At 43.2% G+C, this 20,187-nt stretch overlaps 1 protein-coding gene across 8 annotated transcripts in view; it reads right to left on the bottom strand.

The window, feature by feature from the left end:
• Positions 1-20,187, bottom strand: part of SYNJ1 (synaptojanin 1) — a 767,318-nt gene that overhangs the window by 236,035 nt on the left and 511,096 nt on the right. For all 8 annotated transcript variants that reach the window (XM_069204034.1, XM_069204040.1, XM_069204035.1 and 5 more), the window contains one exon: positions 5,973-6,135. In XM_069204034.1, coding sequence (XP_069060135.1) covers positions 5,973-6,135 — 163 coding nt within the window. The remainder of the gene's footprint in view (positions 1-5,972; positions 6,136-20,187) is intronic.

The raw sequence follows: 20,187 nt of genomic DNA on the forward strand, positions 1-20,187 counted from the left end.
ATGTCCAGAGGCGTAGTGCCTCCTGACAAAGGGTACTGTTTATTGCAGTACCACAATGCAGTAGTATTGTCCATGAACACTTGACCTACTTTCTCTTTGAGAGAGGGAAGAAATGCTTTCAAAGCAAGCCTGATCACCCGGTGCTCCAGAAGATTGACATGGAGCCCAGACTCCGCCGGAGACCAGAGGCTACTAATCTCCGCCTCTCCCATGTGGCTGCCCCAAACCAGAAGCAACACATCTGTCACTATAAATAGATCTGGCTGGGGAAGGGAGAGGGATCTGCCGTGGACCCAATGGGGATTCAAAAGCCACCACTGTAGGTCTTTCGCAGTCCCCTGCGAGATCTGGACCATGTCAGAGAGATTCCCCTGATGCTGTGCCCACTGGAACTTCAAGTCCCACTGCAGAGCCCGCATATGCCATCTGGCATGTGTCACCAGCAGGATGCAGGAGGCCATGAGGCCCAGCAGCCTCAGAGTAAGTCTCCCCGAAACCCAAGACAGAGGCTGAAAGATCACAATCATAGTCTGAATATCTTGGACTCGCTTTTTGGGAGGATAAGTCCAAAACAGCACTGTGTCCAGAACAGCTTCGATGAAAGGGAGCGTCTGATAGTGAACCCCAGCGCCTGCAGGAGGCTTGCCGTTGTCTGAAGGTGGGAGACAACTTTCTGGGATGAGTCTGCCTTCAACAGCCAGTCGTCGAGGTAGGGAAAGACTGAGAGCCCTAACCTGCGTAGATGAGCTGCAACCACCGCCATCACTTTCGTGAACATCCAAGGTGCACTGGTAAGGCTGAAGGGAAGCACAGTAAACTGATAGTGCTCGTGACCTACCACGAATCGTCTTTGGGCAGGCAGGATGGGAATGTGGAAATAAGTGTCCTGCAAGTCCAACGCTACCATCCAGTCTCCTAGATCTAATGCAGACACAACCTGAGCCAGGGTGAGCATTTTGAATTCCTCCTTCTTGAGGATGTAGTTGAGGTTCCAAAGGTCCAGGATAGGACGTAAGCTCTTGTCCTTTTTCCTCACCAGAAAGTAGTGGGAATAACAACCACAACTTACTTCTGGCACAGGGACCTTCTCTATAGCTCCCTTAGCCAAGAGAGCTGCAAATTCCTGGGGGAGGAGTGCCAAATGACCCTCCAGAAGTTCGCTGATTGATGGAGGCATGGCCAGTGGGGCAGATACGAAAAGGAAGGAATCTCCCTTTTGATCTAGCTGCAAAACCCACTTGTCTGTAGTGATGGACTGCTAGTGAGGCAGGGGAAGAGATGGCAAATCCTGCCGCCAACTGGAGTGAGGGGACGGACTGGGAGGGTTTGGAGGCTGCAGCGGGGGCAGGATTCCCTGTCTCTCACCCACTCCTCGTCCCCAGCCACGCAGCGGCTGAACAGCATGGGTGGCACAGTGGCTGGGTGGGGGACGCAACAGGAAGCCTCTTCTGTGGCCACGAAAGGGGGAAAGGTGGACTCCTGGGGGCAAGGGGCAGCAGAAAGGAAGTCCTTGAATCTCTCCTGCTGTGTCCGCCTTGTCTCCAAAGAGACAGGAGCCATCAAAGGGCATGTCCATGAGAGACTGTTGGACATCCCCCCAAAAAACAGAAGTACGCAACCAGGCGTGGCGTCTCAAGGCTACTGTCATAGCAACAGATCTGCCCAGAGAGTGGGTTGTGTCCAGCATCTTTGCCGCATCTCTCCCATCGTTGACAGCTTGGGAGACGATAGACAATAGTCGATAGTGACCTAAAAGGCATGCAGTGTTCACGGACTGCAGTGCGAGACTGGAGGAAGAAAACATCTTCTCAAATTGTTCCAGCCTTTTTAATTCCCTATCCGGGGGGGTGGAAGGGAATGCACCTGAGGACGAAGGGTGTTGGGACAGGAATTTAGGGTTGTTCGGGGTGGGCAGATGGCGGCGTGCGATAGTCCTATTCACAGGAGCTCCTGTTTTGGGTTTGGACCAAGTACCCAAAATTACTTCGGTGAGGGCTTCATTGAATGGCAAAAGGGGGTCAGATGTGCAAGCCCCTGGTTGAAGCACCTCCGTCAGAAGATTGGACCTGACCTCCACAGTAGGTAGCTCAAGGCCAAGGACCTCAGCCACCCTATGACCACCATAGCATAAGTCGCTCTCTCCGCTACAGCCACAGCCACAGTAGGAGGAGACAGCATGCCAGCGTCTGGAGAAGTGTCCAGTCCACTGGCCTCGCCCAATTCCTGTGCCCAGTCAAAAGATGGGTCATCCTGGTATTTATAAGGGTCCAGGGACCCCTCCAATATTTCCAAGAATTTGTACCAACAGGGAAAAGGGTCCAAATCCTACCTGGGGTGAGTAGGGCCCATCGAGGACAGAGGCCGCGTCGGCCGACGCCGCTCTGACTCCGAGTCGTGGTGGACAAGGACCGGGTCGACATTGATAGTGGGCACTACCGACGTTGGCAGCGTTGACAATCGAACTGGCGCTGGGGAAGGTCTCAGTGGTACGACCGGCGTCGGTGCAGATCTGCGAGTAGATCCGGAGGGGACCTCGGTGGCAGGAGCTGAAGCCGCCAGTGCGGAACCCAAGGGCTCCTTGACCGAATCCCTTGGGCCTGAAGACACTGTATCGGGGTCGGTCCGCCCAAAAATGAGGCACATGGCCTCATAGAACTCTAAGTTGGGCGAGGGTCGCTCCGGCTCCGACAAATTCGGGGAAGCACAGAGCAGGCCCAGAAGCAGGCTTCGAGAACGGAGGCCTTGAGCATCGGCGCTCCTCCGCGTCGCATCAGCTGAGCGACGGGGCGAAGTCGAAGGGTTACGGGACCTCTTCGACTTCTTCTTCTTACTTGTACCCAAAGATTTGGAGGAAGACGAATGGTGGTGGCTCCGCGAACGGTCTCGAGACCTTCCTCTCGTGCGAGACTGAGACCTACGTGGAGTCGAGCGCCGGGCCGCCATGAGCTTGAGAGAACGCTCCCTCAAGGCCTTCGGGTGCATGGCCCGGCACTCAGAGCATGAATTCGGGTCATGGTCACGCTCCAGGCACCACAAACAAACCCGACATCATGCGGTGACAGTCCTCGCAGGGCTTGAAGCCGGTCTTCGGGGTCATCCTCGACGCACCAAAAAACTCACGAATAACTTGACAAAAGGGTCGAAGTAGGTCACGGCGACTTCGACGCCAACGACGTCCGCTGAGTCGACCGATGCCACTTACCAACGTGCAATGGTATTGCTCAAAGAAAAATCTCCGGATCCAGTCTGACGCCTGGGGGAAATTCTAAGGTAAGGAATCTGCAACTAGAAGTCTCTATCAGATACACACATATTAGTTTCATTATATATAGAACTATTGGATACTTGAAACATTTCTGAAATTAGTAGATTTGTTTTCTTTTACTGCATTTTATCTTTATTTCCTGAGTTTTTTGAAAATTCAGTCTTTGAAAACTTCTTCTTAGCTTTAATCTTTAGGGTGGTTTCTTTGTTATCCCCAACTTCATCATCAGACAGGACTGCATTTGCACACCTAACTACTAATTCGGCTCTTTTAACAATGTCAATCACTTCTTAAAGAAGTGATTGTCCTTTAGCCCTTTTTGGGAATTATAAGCGTGGATAACAATATGGTCATAATAAGTTCATCATATAAAATTCCAAATCTACACGCCAAAGCAAGATTTTGCAAAGCTGCCACAAAATCCTCAATAGTTTCATCCTTGTTCTGCTTCATATGATAAAATATATATCTGTCAATCCCAACACATACTGTAGGCGCAAAGTAAGCATCAAGATACTTTAGGTCATCTATAAATATGTCACTTTGACCTTCTTGTCTTGATTTCTTTTCTATTGTATTATACATTTTTAGCCCTCCTTAGCCTAGATAATGTAACAACATTCTTATCTGGAGTCATGTCATCATCCTAATCAACAGTGGCAATGTAATATACAAAATATTCTTGCCACTCTTTCTCACTTCCTATAAGGTACGCCAGAGGCTGGCATAAAGTTTTGAGGTGGAGTCAAATTTAATGCATTTGAAGTAGCCATTAAAATAACAATATACACCTTGTGCTCATATAGGCCAACCTTAAAAAACACTTAACACTGACGGATATCACTGGAGCAGCAGTCGATAAAAGTCCAAATAGTTACTGCCTATCATTGTATCCACAGACTCAACTGAATACCCATCAATGTGAAATGCTTTAAACTTAATGGTGGGTCTCCCAACCACCTAAAATGGCTGGCGGTGTGTACCACAACATTGTTTTGGGCTTGTCACTTTCACATCTGTAATTGGTGGAATGCACTTATTCTGAATTCCAATGCACTGCCTTCTTGCCTCTCCAGGAATGACAAACCATATGCACATTAAAACTGGTCTTGCTCCAAGAGATCTGTGCCCAAAGTGCTAGGACATGTTAGGCACCATCAGTGAGCTGTAATTTGAGCCCTGTGTTATAGCAGGAATGATACCCATTTGATCAACAAGAGGAGGGTGGAGTAAAACTGAACTCAGAAGGAAGATTAGATGATACAGTAAAAGACAATGGAAGTGAAGAAAGGACAGAGATTGTTATACTAGTGAAGGATAAAGAGAACACAGGACTAGGATTGATAAGAGATGGTCAGGGCATAATTCGCTAACAAAGAATCAGATCAGAGATCTGAAGAATGTAGAGGAAAGGTTCAGTAGATGTAGTGAACTTCTAACATATGTTATTTGATGATTGAGTAAACAAATTAGTTGGTTTAAAAAGCGGTGAAGAAATCAGAGACTACAATTTTTCAAGCAATATATTTATATTTCCATTTGAGAGTTAAACATACCACTAGGTTCACATTAACAACTGCACTTTCAACGTGTCTTGGGATTACCGCAGTACTGCACCTACGCTTCCCAAACTTTTCTGCTATTTGAGAGCATCCACAGATAACCTATGAGCTACAACAGCATAATGGGTGAATAATGTCCAGCATAAAAGGGAATGTGGTTAGCAAGTATAGGAAAGTAATCACAAAGCATGTCATTAGATGACTTTATGTAAGAAGGTCAGACACTGATACTTATTTGCAAGATGTAGTGAGAGAATGTGATTAGTGGAACAGTGTATGTAGTTTAGATACTGTTATGAAAACATTGGAGAGTGAATAATCAAAGAACGATCAGTGCTATAGGAATGTAGAGAAGGATGGGCAGATTCCCTTTAAGGTTTGAAGTGGTGGTGATGTACTGTTAGAGAAAGTGGTTAGAGAATTGTGAGGGGGATTGGCACCTTACTGCAACATGAGTAAGCACACCTCACCCACACTAAACACAGGGTGGCTAATCAGAATTCTTGACAGATTTGTGATGTTGTGCAGCTCCTTTATGTGGCTGAACTGTAGAAGTGTTGTCTTATGTTTTCCGTTTGGCAGTTTGTTTGACTCCAAAGGCCACTCAACCATAAAATATTGATTCATAGTGGTGCCAATATGTAATGAACACCACCTAAATCTACTAAAAGAAAAGTCAATAATGGGAAATATTTCCACATCCATTAGTAATAGTATATAACTGTGCCCTCTGGACTTTGATCCAGTCGAAAATATATTTCCAATATTTCTCCGGTCATACCAATTGATTGCTATCAGCGATGGAATGTAGTATAGTGTAGGATTTGGTGCAGCACTGTGCTCACAATTACACACACCTCTTCAAAAAGACCAAAAGCCATAGGACAAAAGGTAGCAGTACCAAAACATGCTCAATAGGGTTTTAAACCTTAAGGGGAGAGTTACAATTCTATAAATAGTCCTAGTAAGGTTTTTGAGTTAGAAACTCTGCTTATGATCTATTTAATGTTCCCTTTTATGTGGAATTGGGCAAATAAATGTATATAAACATGTAAGTTTCCTGTACCCAGAATGGCACATTTACATTCTATAGGCATCCACAACTTCATATGTAGTGTTAAATGTCTTTCTCAAGGAGTACATACCTTCTATCTCAAATTCTGCAGCAACATCTGTATCTTCACCAAGTAATGCAGAGCTTGTAGAAGAAGGCATTGCAATATCCATTGATTCCACATTCATCTCTTCTTCAAGCTGAGTGATCCAGTCTGGATTTTTCAATTGGATAGTGACCACTCTACCTAAAATCTGAAAATACAAATAATGCACATATTAAAAATCCCACTTCTGAAAATGGCTAAGATTGGCAACTTGTGCACAGTTCATATAGGTTAACAGTTGTGTGAGCGTGTAAACATTTTGTTTTAGACTGCTGGGATAAATGTCATATAAGAAGCAAAGGATTTACACAGAGCAAGGTAACTGTTGAGTAAGTGCTTTTGGGACAGCTTATGTAGAAAATACTAGTTTTCAGAACTCTTGCTGGAGTCCTTATCACCACACATTTGTGTGGTGGTCTTGATCACGGCAGTTCCTCACCGAAACACACTGGGTTTCCTCTTCTTGACACTGGTATAAACATCTGATGAATCATTGTATATGGTGACTGACTTCGTTTTTTGCATGGAATGTGAGCTGTCTTCACAATCGATGTGAGGAGTGTGGTTTTATACACCCCCTCACCCCAAAGTTTTAGGAGAGTTTAATCACATGTCAGCACTGGTGCTTTTGGATGATTAAACTCTCCTAAAACTTACTTTCTTGGTGTCCTGAGCGTGCATTTTACTTTCTGGACTGTTGGTGGATATGTATCCCGGCTTGATCTGCTGGTTCACACACCTCCCCTCTCGGGCCAGTAGAGCCTAGAAGGAAAAGAGAGAGAGAGAGAGAGAGAGAGAGAGAGAGAAAGAAAGAGAGAAAGAGAGAAAGAGAGAGAGAGAGAGAGAGAGAGAGAGAGAAAAAAAAAAATATATATATATATATATATATATATATATATATATGTAAAATGTCACTTACCCAGTGTACATCTGTTCGTGGCATGATACACTGCAGATTCACATGCTTTGCACATCCCGCCATCTAGTGTTGGGCTCGGAGTGTTACAAGTTGTTTTTCTTCGAAGAAGTCTTTTCGAGTCACGAGATCGAGGGACTCCTCCCCTTTCGGCTCCATTGCGCATGGGCGTCGACTCCATCTTAGATTGTTTTCCCCGCAGAGGGTGAGGTAGGAGTTGTGTATTATAGTAATAGTGCCCATGCAATGGAGTAAAAATGTATGTACATAATGTGGTTTAAAGCGATATATTTACAAATTTACAAATGTTCAAGATGAACTTCAAACGGCTACAGGCTCCCGGGGAGGCGGGTGGGCCCACGTCAATCTGCAGGGTATCATGCCACAAACAGATGTACACTTGGTAAGTGACATTTTCCATTCGATGGCATGTGTAGCTGCAGATACACATTCTTTGCATAGACTAGTAAGCAGTTATCTCCCCAAAAGCGGTGGCTCAGCCTGTAGGAGTTGGAGTTGTTTGAAATAAAGTTTGTAGTACTGCTTGTCCTACTGTGGCTTGTTGTGTTGTTAACACATCCACACAGTAATGCTTGGTGAACGTATGAGGCGTAGACCATGTGGCAGCCATACATATTTCAGTCATTGGAATGTTTCCTAGAAAGGCCATGGTAGCACCTTTCTTTCTAGTTGAGTGTGCCTTTGGTGTGAAAGGCAGTTCTCTTTTTGCTTTGAGATAACAGGTTTGAATGCATTTAACTATCCATCTGGCAATGCCTTGTTTGGATATTAGATTCCCTGTATGAGGTTTTTGGAAAGCAACGAATAGTACATTAATGCTCTTTTGATGTCTAATGTATGTAGTGCTCTTTCATCTACAGAATCTGGTTCTGGAAAGAACACTGGTAGTTCTACTGTTTGATTTAAGTGGAACAGTGATATGACTTTTGGTAAGAACTTAGGATTTGTTCGTAAGACTACTTTATGCTTGTGTAGCTGAATAAAGGGTTCTTGTATGGTAAATGCCTGTATTTCACTTACTCTTCTTAGAGATGTGATGGCAATTAGAAATGCTACTTTCCATGTTAAATATTGTATCTCACATGAGTGCATGGGTTCAAACGGTGGACCCATGAGCCGTGTTAAGACAATGTTGAGGTTCCACGAAGGAACTGGTGGTGTTCTTGGTGGGATCATTCTTTTTATGCCCGCCATAAAAGCCTTTATAACTGTGATTCTAAATAGTGAAGTTGAGTGCGTAATTTGCAGATAAGCTGAAATTGCGGTGAGATGTATTTTAATGGATGAAAAAGCTAGCTTTGACTTTTGTAAGTGTAGTAGGTAGCTGACGATGTCTTTAGCAGATGCGTGTAAGGTTTGAATTTGTTTATTATGGCAGTAATAAACAAATCGTTTCCACTTATTTGCATAGCAATGTCTTGTGGTTGGTTTTCTAGCTTGTTTTATGACCTCCATACATTCCTGTTTAAGGTCTAGATGTCCGAATTCTAAGACTTCAGGAGCCAAATTGCTAGATTCAGCTGGATTTGGGTGTCTGATCTGTTGTTTGTGTTGAGTTAACAGATCTGGTCTGTTTGGTAGTTTGACATGAGGCACTACTGAGAGGTCTAGTAGTGTTGTGTACCAAGGTTGCCTTGCCCAAGTTGGTGCTATTAGTATGAGTTTGAGTTTGTTTTGACTCAATTTGTTTACTAGATATGGAAGGAGTGGGAGAGGGGGAAAAGCGTATGCAAATATCCCTGACCAACTCATCCATAACGCATTGCCCTGAGACTGATCCTGTGGGTACCTGGATGCGAAGTTTTGGTATTTTGCGTTTTCTTTTGTTGCAAATAGGTCTATTTGTGGTGTTCCCCATCTTTGGAAGTAAGTGTTTAGTATTTGGGGTTGAATCTCCCATTCATGGATCTGTTGGTGATCCCGAGAGAGATTGTCTGGTAGCTGGTTCTGAATTCCTGGAATGAATTGCGCTATTAGGCGAATGTGGTTGTGAATCGCCCAATGCCATATTTTCTGTGCCAGGAGACACAACTGTGTTGAGTGTGTTCCTCTCTGTTTGTTCAGATAATACATTGTTGTCATGTTGTCTGTTTTGACAAGAATGTGTTTGTGGATTATTATAGGTTGAAATGATTTCAGCGCTAGAAATACTGCCAGTAATTCTAAGTGATTTATGTGAAACTGTCTTTGTTGAGTGTCCCATTGTCCTTGGATGCTGTGTTGGTTGAGGTGTGCTCCCCACCCTATCATGGAGGTATCCGTTGTTATTACGTATTGAGGCACTGGGTCTTGAAAAGGCCGCCCTTTGTTTAAATTTATAGTGTTCCACCATTGAAGCGAGGTGTATGTTTGGTGGTCTATCAACACTAGATCTTGAAGTTGACACTGTGCCTGTGACCATTGTGATGCTTGGCACTGTTGTAAGGGCCGCATGTGCAATCTTGCGTTTGGGACAATGGCTATGCATGAGGACATCATGCCTAGTACTTTCATCACTATCTTGACTTGTATCTTTTGTTTTGGGTGCATGGCCTGTATTACATTGTGAAATGGCTGTACCCTTTGTGGACTTGGAGTGGCAATCCCTTCTGTTGTGCTGATTGTCGCTCCTAAGTATTGTTGTATGTGACACGGCTGAAGGTGTGACTTGTTGTAGTTGAGTGAGAAACCTAGTTTGTGAAGGGTTTCTATGACATACTTTGTGTGTTGTGAGCACCGTTCCTGCGTGTTGGTTTTTATTAACCAATCGTCAAGGTACGGGAACACATGTATTTGCTGTCTTCTGATATGAGCAGCCACTACTGCCAGGCATTTTGTAAAAACTCTTGGCGCAGTTGTTATCCCGAATGGCAACACTTTGAATTGGTAATGTACTCCTTGGAATACAAACCTTAAGTACTTTCTGTGTGAAGGATGTATCGGTATATGGAAGTACGCATCCTTTAGGTGTAGTGTTGTCATGTAGTCTTGTTGTTTGAGCAATGGGATTACGTCCTGCAGTGTCACCATGTGAAAGTGATCTGATTTGATGTAGATATTTAATGTTCTGAGATCTAATATAGGTCTTAGAGTTTTGTCTTTTTTGGGTATGAGAAAGTACAGTGAGTAAACTCCTCTTCCTCTCTGATGATCTATTGCATCTTTTTGCAACAACGCTTGGACTTCTAGTTGTAGAAGATCTATGTGTTGTTTTGACATGGTGTGTGTTTTCGGTGGGACATTTAGAGGGAATTCTAGAAATTCTATGCAATAACCATGCTGGATAATGGCTAGGACCCACGTGTCTGTTGTTATTTCCTCCCAGTTTTTGTAGAACTTGGTTAGTCTCCCCCCCCACTGGTGTTATGTGTTGGGGATTTGTGACATCGAAGTCACTGTTTATTTTGTGGAGTTTTGGGACTTTGGAACTTCCCTCTACTCTTTGGGAACTGTCCCCCTCTATATTGTCCCCGAAAAGTTCCCCGCTGGTATTGGCTCTGATAAGTGGGCCTTGTTTGTGAGGTTGTGGGTTCAGTGCTTTGTCCTCGAAACCCCCCTCGAAACTGTGATTTTCGAAATGTGCCTCTGCTCTGTGGGGAGTAAAGTGCACCCATGGCTTTGGCCGTATCAGTGTCTTTTTAAAGTTTTTCAATAGCAGTGTCCACCTCCGGCCCAAACAACTGCTGTCCGTTAAATGGCATATTCAGCACGGCTTGTTGTATTTCCGGCTTGAATCCAGATGTACGCAGCCATGCATGTCTCCGTATTGTTACTGCTGTATTTACAGTCCTAGCAGCTGTATCTGCTGCATCCATTGCTGACCGTATTTGATTGTTCGAGATACTCTGTCCTTCCTCCACCACTTGTTGTGCTCTTTTTTTGGAACTCCTTGGGCAAATGTTCTATAAAATGTTGCATTTCATCCCAATGAGCCCTATCATATCTCGCCAACAAGGCCTGCGAGTTGGCAATGCGCCATTGGTTGGCTGCTTGTGTCGCCACTCTTTTCCCAGCCGCGTCGAACTTACGACTCTCTTTGCCTGGAGGTGGTGCATCTCCTGAGGTATGTGAGTTCGCCCTCTTGCGTGCTGCACCTACTACCACTGAGTCTGGTGTTAACTGTTGTGTGATGTACACAGGGTCTGCTGGTGGCGGCTTATATTTTTTCTTCACCCTTGGAGTTATGGCCCTTCCTTTGACAGGCTCCTCAAACAATTGTTTGGAGTGTTTTAGCATTCCAGGTAGCATGGGGAGGCTCTGGTACTGGCTATGTGTGGACGACAGTGTGTTAAATAGAAAGTCTTCTTCAATTGTCTCTGCATGCAGGCTGACATTATGAAACGCCGCTGCTCTTGACACCCCCTGTGTGTAGGTGGTAGAGTCCTCAGGTGGTGACGGTCTAGCTGGATAACAGTCGGGACTGTTATCTGACACTGGTGCATCATAAAGATCCCATGCGTCTGGATCATCCTGACTCATCCCTGTATGAGTTGGGGACTGCATCATTGGTGGAGTGGCTACCGGAGATGGTTGTGGTGAGCGTTGTGGAGATGGTGGTGGGGTTACTTGTTTTGCCACCTTTGCCTGTGGCTGCTTGTCTTTCTCTTGGAAGGCAAGTTTCCGTTTCATTCATATTGGAGGGAGAGTACTGATCTTCCCTGTCTCCTTTTGAATGTGGAGCCTTCTTTGTGTGTAATCTGGCTCCATTGTCTCTAGCTCCTGTCCAAATCTATGTGTTTGCATTTGTGAGGACAGGCCCTGTTCCTCTGTGTAGGAACTTGTTTTCGGTTCCGAGGCAGGTTGTTTCGGTACCGAAACCTTTTCGGCTCCTTTTTTCGGTTCAGACGACACTTTTTTGCTCTTCGGCGTAGTGATCTCTCGGTGCCGACTTGTTTCGGTGCCGAGATTGCTCTGATCCGGTGTCTCGGGTCGAGTCTGCTCTGTGCCGGTATCTTGACCGGAGTCGGATGACTTCGACACATGCATGCCCTTTTTCGGTGTCGATGCTCGGTCACCTATTTTTCGGGTTAAGCCATGGCCTGCCGGCGGTGGTGTCCCCTGGGCTTTTGTGGTCTTTACGTGAGTTTTGTGTATCAACGTCTTACTCACGGTTTTCGGCGTCTGTGCAGGATCGACCTCTTCCGAGTCGGAATCCTCGATGGAGAAGGCTTCCTCTTCTTCCTCCATGTGTTTTTGTCCTGTCGGCACCAACGCCATCTGTAGTCTTCTTGCTCTTCGGTCCCTTAAGGTCTTCCTGGACCGAAACGCTCGACAGGCCTCACAAGTATCCTCCTTGTGTTCTGGAGACAAACACAAATTACCGACCAGATGCTGATCTGTATAAGGATACTTGTTGTGACATTCGGGGCAGAAGCAGAATGGGGTCCGTTCCATTAGCCTTGAAGACGCACGTGGTCGGGCCGACCAGGCCCCGCTGGGGAATCGAAAACCCCGAAGGGCCGACGGAGCTCTTCAAAATTCGGTCTCGATCTGTTGTAACTAACCCGATACCGAACGTAAACAATACCGTCAAATTTTCTGAGATTTTCACTAACTTTCCGAACTGAAACACAGAGCGAAAAGGAACACGTCCGAACCCGATGGCGAAAGAAAACAATCTAAGATGGAGTCAACGCCCATGCGCAATGGAGCCGAAAGGGGAGGAGTCCCTCGATCTCGTGACTCGAAAAGACTTCTTCGAAGAAAAACAACTTTTAACACTCCGAGCCCAACACTAGATGGCGGGATGTGCAAAGCATGTGTATCTGCAGCTACACATGCCATCGAACATATATATATATTCTACTATCTTGTTTACAGATTAAGGACTCTGGTTTAATTTACTTGCAAGCCATTCTCAATAACATTATGCTTTAAAGGGTTCACTGTATCATTGATTTTGTATTTTTAAGACTGATTACATATCTTCTTCCAAGTTGGGTGTGCAAAAGTGCAATGATCTGAGCTTCTAAAATGGAGACGATTACCAGACGGATTAGCAGGAAGAACACTGGATAGATGTGGTGGTTCTGAACAAATTTTAAAAATTGAAATGCCTGGCATCCTTTGACTTTAGAATACACAGAAGCAATATGACCACAAATCTTGAATATGAGGCACCATGCAATTCATGCTATTACTACCTAAGATGGAGGTAAGCACATCTGTTTGACGTTACTAATATACTTCAGCTAGGAAGTTATTTTCCTACACAGAAGTATTGATAGATGTGAACAAAAGAAAGATGGACCATGATTGAAGAGTGCTTATACCTGACAGATGGTCTTCTGACACAAGGGAATCGTAGGAAGATATGTTCTTGGCTATATAGAAAGAGGTGAAAGCTGAATATTGTCTATTCACTTTCTAAATTTTTGAGATGTTACTAAACATCAGATGTATTATTGCCTTTAAAAGATTTTCAATTGTAGGTTCTTTCTAGGGCAAATTGTGCTGGATAATAGTGTGAAGTGATACTAGCTAACAGAAGGTGCACAGCATTTCTATACACAAATAAATTGTGTGTTTGTGAGTAATTCAATTCATGAAAAAAGCTTAGTAGGGATAACATTTATTCATTTAATTCCTTCCCCAGAGACTAAATCGTAGAGGATAATCCAAAGAGGGAATGGGGTGATCAAATATTAGATGAAGCTGGAACATCCCCACCTAATATTATTCACAATAAGAGATTGAGATACATATACTACGGATCTTACTTGCAAAAAGGCATATGGACATTAGATGGAATGCAGTCCCACCCAGTATACGGAATGGCTCAGAGGCATGTTGGAATGGGAGGTGGCTGAAGAGGTACAAATTAAGCATGACTGAAGGGATGAGAAATTGATACCCAGGGAGGGAATACCATAAGGAGAAATACCCTTCCTACACATAGTCCAGTAAGCGTAATAGAGGAAGACCAGCCTTGATTGGAGGTGGACTGGGCAAGTGAGGCACTACCAGACAGAAAGCATAATCAATCTACGGATTTCGGCTATCTACGGCCGGCACAATGGACAGGCAACAGCTCCTTATTGATTAGCACTCACCTGATAATGTACCCTACTGAAATGGACATGTAAAATATGTGTAGGAACTGCAGTGATCAAAATGTTTGAGTAGCATTGCAGGGGGGTGTTGCTCTTTAGGGGAGGGGTATGTTGCACATTCAGTGCTGTTATTGTATTGGTGAGCTGATAATGTTTTTCTGACTGCACTGGAAAAATCAATAAAACCATTTTAAAAAAAGATTGAGATGCACACAGTTGAATAGACTACAGTTTATCTCCTGTTGGTGATGATTAAGAAAAAAAGAATAGCAGCTATATATTTTGCCTCTTACTAGAGGGAATGCTGTATGTTGAGACATGGAAAAACATGTATCATGGTGTCATTTCTATTTATGGTGATCTCAAACGTGTAGTATTATAAATTAGGACATTACGCTCTGCTCAACACACTCAATAATTATGGTATATTATTTAGTTAATATGATTACATTATCTAAGTTCCTATAAGCAGTTTTCATTCGATTTCTAATGATGGAAAATAATTGAACAATAGGTCTGTTTAACAGACCAAGGGTGGTTGTTATATTCATTCAATTTATCTAATTTCAAGGCTGTCACTAAATGAATATGTGTAATGTAACTATCATGCACATATGTAGGTTTTATGTGTGCAACTGATGACAATGATTAGTGAACAGTGTATACCCATATTTATGTATTCCCATTACATCCTGCTATTTTTTCATATAGGACGTTTTGCAGCCTTGAGAAAGCAGAGTTACTACAAAACTAGTGCTGGATGTAATGCACTTAAAAGATTTTTTGGGATGACGATGTATTGAAAAATATATAAACAACACATCATGTACACAAGCATGTGAGAGCATTGAATTATGAAAGCTGTATAATAAATAATATTTCTAAGGGATAGGGGATCTTGAATATATGTAATTAAATTAAGGATTACCTTGCGTGCCAACGAAAAAATCATACTGATTTTCAGCTGATTACATAGACTTCCTTTCATAACACCACCAAGGGTTATGCCCACTAAAGACTACAGGCCAGATTACGAGTTTGGCGGTTGGAAAACCCGACCGCCAGACCCAGGGTGTGGAGACCACCGCCAAGGTTCCTGCCCGTCAACCTAATGGGAAAGGTGCAGCAGCACTGTTCCCGGCTCATAATTTAGCCGGCAGCAATGCTGCTGCACGCAGGGTACACAAGCACCCTTGAATGGTGCCCTGTCTGATTACAGCCAGGCCCGCCGTTAGACACCTGGGATCACTGATCCTGGGGGGATGCCGGTAGGTTGGCGGGTCTGACCACCAGTCTCAAATTGGGCCCTACATATTTGTAGCTGTGTTAATTCACATAGCAATAACAGACTTGGAACTAAACAAATATGCTAAATTTATCCTTGAGTTCAGCCATGAATAAAGCCTTATTCGTAAGTGATAGGTATTAGCAGTGTTCTAATTTTGTAGCTATATAGGGACCTGTTCTATGTCCTTTCACTTAGTGTTCAGTAGCTATTATGTACCTTATTTACAGAAGATCTTGTGTGATAGGTAGAACATGTGAAGCTTATATTTGGGGAGGAAGGGGTCAAAGTAGGGTGTTCGCTTTATGCCTTCTTTTTAGGCCAATGATTTGTTCAACTGCTCCAAAGCTGCCTTATGAATTTATTTTCAAAACATTTGTATGAGATAGGCAGGAAAGTTTGAAAATTAAGATGGCTGTGTGTCTGTCAATAAGGGGAATTCATGTTTTTCGCTTTCGCTTCATGGGAAGGTCTCATAAAACCATCACTGTGTGGGAATGGCAGTGGGCAATTTTGGCCTGGTTAGTGAAATCTTTAGACTATCACCACTTTAACAAGAACTTGTACGTCATTAATACACATTGAAGCATAGCTAGTCCTACAAAAAAAGACGGCTAAAGTCATCTAAATTAACTGTACAGTGTAGTTTTTTTTCCCAGGACCAGTTTTTCTGAATCAATGCCAAAAATGAAGGTGAGGCATTACGTGATGTCCTCTCCCTTGATAGCACATGTTGAATGTTCCAATGTTCTATCTAGAAAAATGGCCCAAATGTATACTTTAGAAGATAGCTGAAATACTGATGAGAGGGCAATGGTAAAAGAGCAAATGGGCTACTAGTACTGGACTCACCCCAAAAATAAAATGATCCTACTCTTATGTCTTGATCCTCCATCTTGTGTAGTTTAGGCCTAGGCCAGAGGGCTTGCAAAATTTCCTGGCCAAACTTAATATTGCCCTGAAGGAAAATCTCAAGACTGCAGTATTAGCAGAACGTGTGTATAGGTTCTGGTAGGGAACTGCCCTAGCATTTGTGGAGAGTGCCCATGCACTGGCTGCGTGGTAGGCTCCAGGAAGACCAAAGGAATGAGTGATAAATTACATTACCCATCTAGAATGGCTGGCATCATTATCTCCAAATTACAATTTTGGTAAGTTGAATGCAGAGTCCTTTTTACACGAAGAATGTTAAGTGTCTGAGGTGGCATGTGGACAGGGAAAGAAAGTAAAGTGACCCAAAAAAAGACATGCCCATCTGTGCTTGGACTGGGCCTAGCAGATGGGCTTCCCATCAACAATTAGAATTTATTGTGCCATTGCAAAGGCTAGCTTCCCACCATACAAGGGCTGGTATAGGTGTCAGAGTGCCATCTGACATTAATGGAGCAGGTTGGACAAGTAGGTCTGGTGAGGACAAGTAGACACCTCTATGACAACTGAACATTCTGGGTGGTCTCTAATCTTCCATAGGATCATCAGGATTAGAGAAAGGAAAGAATGGGAAATATACATTTCCCTGTCAAGTCCAAAATCAGGTTACCCCAGAGATTTATCCCTCTGCTTATCCAATAAGTCAGCAGGATGCATTTACTACTGTAGTTGGGTGGGTGACAAAGTTGCATGTGGTTGGACAAACCCTGAAAACATGGTTCATGAATTCTTGAACAATTTTCCACTTGTGTCAGTCATAAAAGTGCCTCCTCTGGCTGGCTGCTCTGGAGTTGTTGAACCACTTAGTCCCCAACAGTGTGGGGGACTTAGTAGAATATGCCTATTCCTAGAGGTTCGCTGCCAGTTGGCCCATTGCCACGTCTTCTGCCAGCCAACAAAGCAGTGCTGAGTGGTTGCTCTTTGCTTCCATGCACAAAAAAGGCAGTGTTATCCTCTTTGTGGGTTTGCATTGCCACCATGTAGTTTTGACACTTCCCGTGCACTGCTCTGCCCTGTATGGACAGCACTTTTTAATTACAACCTCCAAATTTTAGGTTTCAATATGTTCATTATGTAGAAACCACAAAACATATGAACATACTCATTGTGTTTGTAAAGAAAACTCACTGAACAAGGACCCATAGTAGTACATGTCTCCATCATATCATAAACAACATTAAGTATAACATTAAGCATTGTATGATAAGTTCAGTCCACTATATTTGTAAAACCTAGATAGGGAGGAAGGAGGGAAAGCAGGTTGCTGGGATATCTCTGAAATATATCAGGATGTCATCATACATCATTCATCTTTATTGGGTGATACAAACTATAAAGGTAAATACATAAAATAAAGTATACATAATTAAATCCAATAAGCTTATGTAAATTACACGACTCCCGAGAAACATTAAAATCAATAAATATATAAATTGTCTGTCATAGAACCCTTCAACAACCTAACAAAAGGCAACAAATAAAATTCTTTTTTTGCACTTCTAACATTATAAATAAGAAAAGGAACAATTTTTAAACTAATAGCTAAGGATACAAATTGGCGAACTGAAAAACAGACCAGAGGGGAGTCAAGCATCATCAAACATAATAATTCTGGTGTGCACTGCACAAGGGTGGCTCTTTTTAAAATTGAAATAAGATACTTTCTTTGTGGTACCACATAAAAATCACAGAACAACAAAGTAAACTGCGTTGATGCATTATCAAAGAGACGGGGAATATCCTCAGAGCCACTGCCGAGAGGGAAGGAAACTTTATGGCATCCTATCCCAAACCATAAGCAAATACCGGTCTTACACTTTTAACAAATATGGTTCTAAGGTGCAAGTTGTTTTTGCCATTAAATGTGATTTTACCACAAGTTTTGTCAGCTCACGGTTTTCTCTATCCTGTCTTCTTGGATGAAGAAACTTTTTTTTTGTCCAGAGCTTGTACATGTTGGTTAATAAATCTGGTGAGTTATACAAGTCAGGTATATCTAAATAGATATTTAAAGATTTAATACATCCGAGCCAATTAGACGTTCCATGCTCCTCCACAGTTAGAAGATCTTTAACTATTAATCTATTTAGAGATGTATTTGGATTGCACAAGATGGAAATCCACAATAGAAGGGGTGCACATTGGATTCTATCTATGAGGTAGTACATCCTTAACTCTTCGTGATAAGAATAGTGAGACCAAAACCTATGTTCCTTTACTGTAGAAGGCTGGAGTCAACATAACTCAGACCCTTGCTCCACAACAAACAAGAAAAATCACGTTTTGGCGGCCATATAGTAAGCACTGATGGAAAATGTTTCCCCCCAATTTTGGGCATAATTAAGGTGTACTGAAAAGGAATGAACAAAAGAACTATTTTTATTCTTAACAGCTCCTTCATGAAGAGTAGCTTTTGAATGACAGGCCTACGTAAGAGAATGCCTTAATCTTTTCAAGGCTATGACCCCTTATCATAACGCCTCCTGTCTTTGCCAATTTACTCTCACACCTTACGATAAATGTCTTACTAAATTTTGTGCTAAGATCTCTTTTGTCATTATTAGACACAAATCTACTAAGGAGCTTGTTAACAGCATTGGTCGGCCTTCCTAAAAAGACAGCATCATCTGCATACATTAAAATGGCAAAGGATGGCCATCGATTTGGATCCTAAGTGACATCCTAAGCCATTTATACATAAGATTAATAAAACATGTGATAAAACGAACTCTTGCCTGACTCCTGAACCTAATTTGAAAGAATCAGTACAATTACCTTTGGTACTGTATCTAACTTCTGCCTTCAAAGCACAATGTAAATGTTGTAAAAAGGACATTATGCCTGAATCAACTACCAACGTTTCAGCCTACTGAGACAATTGAAGGCCAAACTGAGTTTTATAAATGCCAGACATAATGAGGTGGTTGTAATGAACAAGTTACTTACTTTCAGTAATGCCTTATCTCCTAGAGAAAATATCTAGTTCACATTGCTTACCCTAGAATTTCCTCCAGGGCGTCAGTCTGGATCCAGAGATTTTTCTTGAGCAGTACCCCTGCGCGCAGGCAGGTGGTGTCAGTCGGGCCTGTGTCCATCGGTGGCATCGTGCACGCGAATATGATGTCACGGGTCCTGTATAGACACCACCCCGCGCGCTGACATCAGTTTCTTTTCACGACTGTCCATGCTAAGAGCGTGGAGCCATGAATAACACTGACCACTGGTGCTTCAAAACTAGGGCCCTGGAAGGGATGTCCCTGTGCCTACAAATAATTTTGCAGAATAGGGGGGATGCGTGGGTCGGTAAAAAATCTGCAACTAGATATTGTCTCTACCAGATAAGGCGCTTCCGAGGGTAAGTAACCTGTTCATCTGAAGGCGACATCTAGTTGCAGATTCCTTACCTTAGAATAGATTCCCAAGCCAATACCATGCCCGGAGGTGGGTCTGCGAACTACGATCATATTAGGAAGTCCTGCAGGACCGAACGAGCAATGTACCCATCCCTTTAGACCTGACTCTCCAGGCAGTAGATTTGTCATAGAATCCCGTTATAATAACAAGACTGCTGGATTTTGGGCAGCAGCACCACTGAGTATGGGGACTGAGTCTGATCCTACACTGTGTGACAGCTGTCAGCCTAACCCTTCCGGCTAGCTAGCAGCACCTCACCAATACCAAGGGAAAGAGTGATTTTTGGCAGCCTATCGCATGACACTCAGACTCATCAGGGAAGTCGTGGTGGAACAGATCATACGCCGTTCTCTCAGTTATACAAGTCTTATACATGCAAAGACAAACAGAAGCAGGATCTTGGTTCAATATATATTTTATTGAAGCAACTGCGTTGTATGTAAAAATGCATGATTTGTATTATGAGGATAATGAAACAGAGTTATCACAGCAGTGACCAGGAAAGTGAAACAATAGAAGAGTCCCTCCATATTGTCACAATATTGTCCCTAATATCCCTACCTACACTACTAAGTTTCGACATGAGAGCAAATAGAAGGGGTA

This window comes from Pleurodeles waltl, chromosome 8, assembly GCF_031143425.1.
Source record: "Pleurodeles waltl isolate 20211129_DDA chromosome 8, aPleWal1.hap1.20221129, whole genome shotgun sequence".
Classification (NCBI taxonomy): domain Eukaryota; kingdom Metazoa; phylum Chordata; class Amphibia; order Caudata; family Salamandridae; genus Pleurodeles; species Pleurodeles waltl.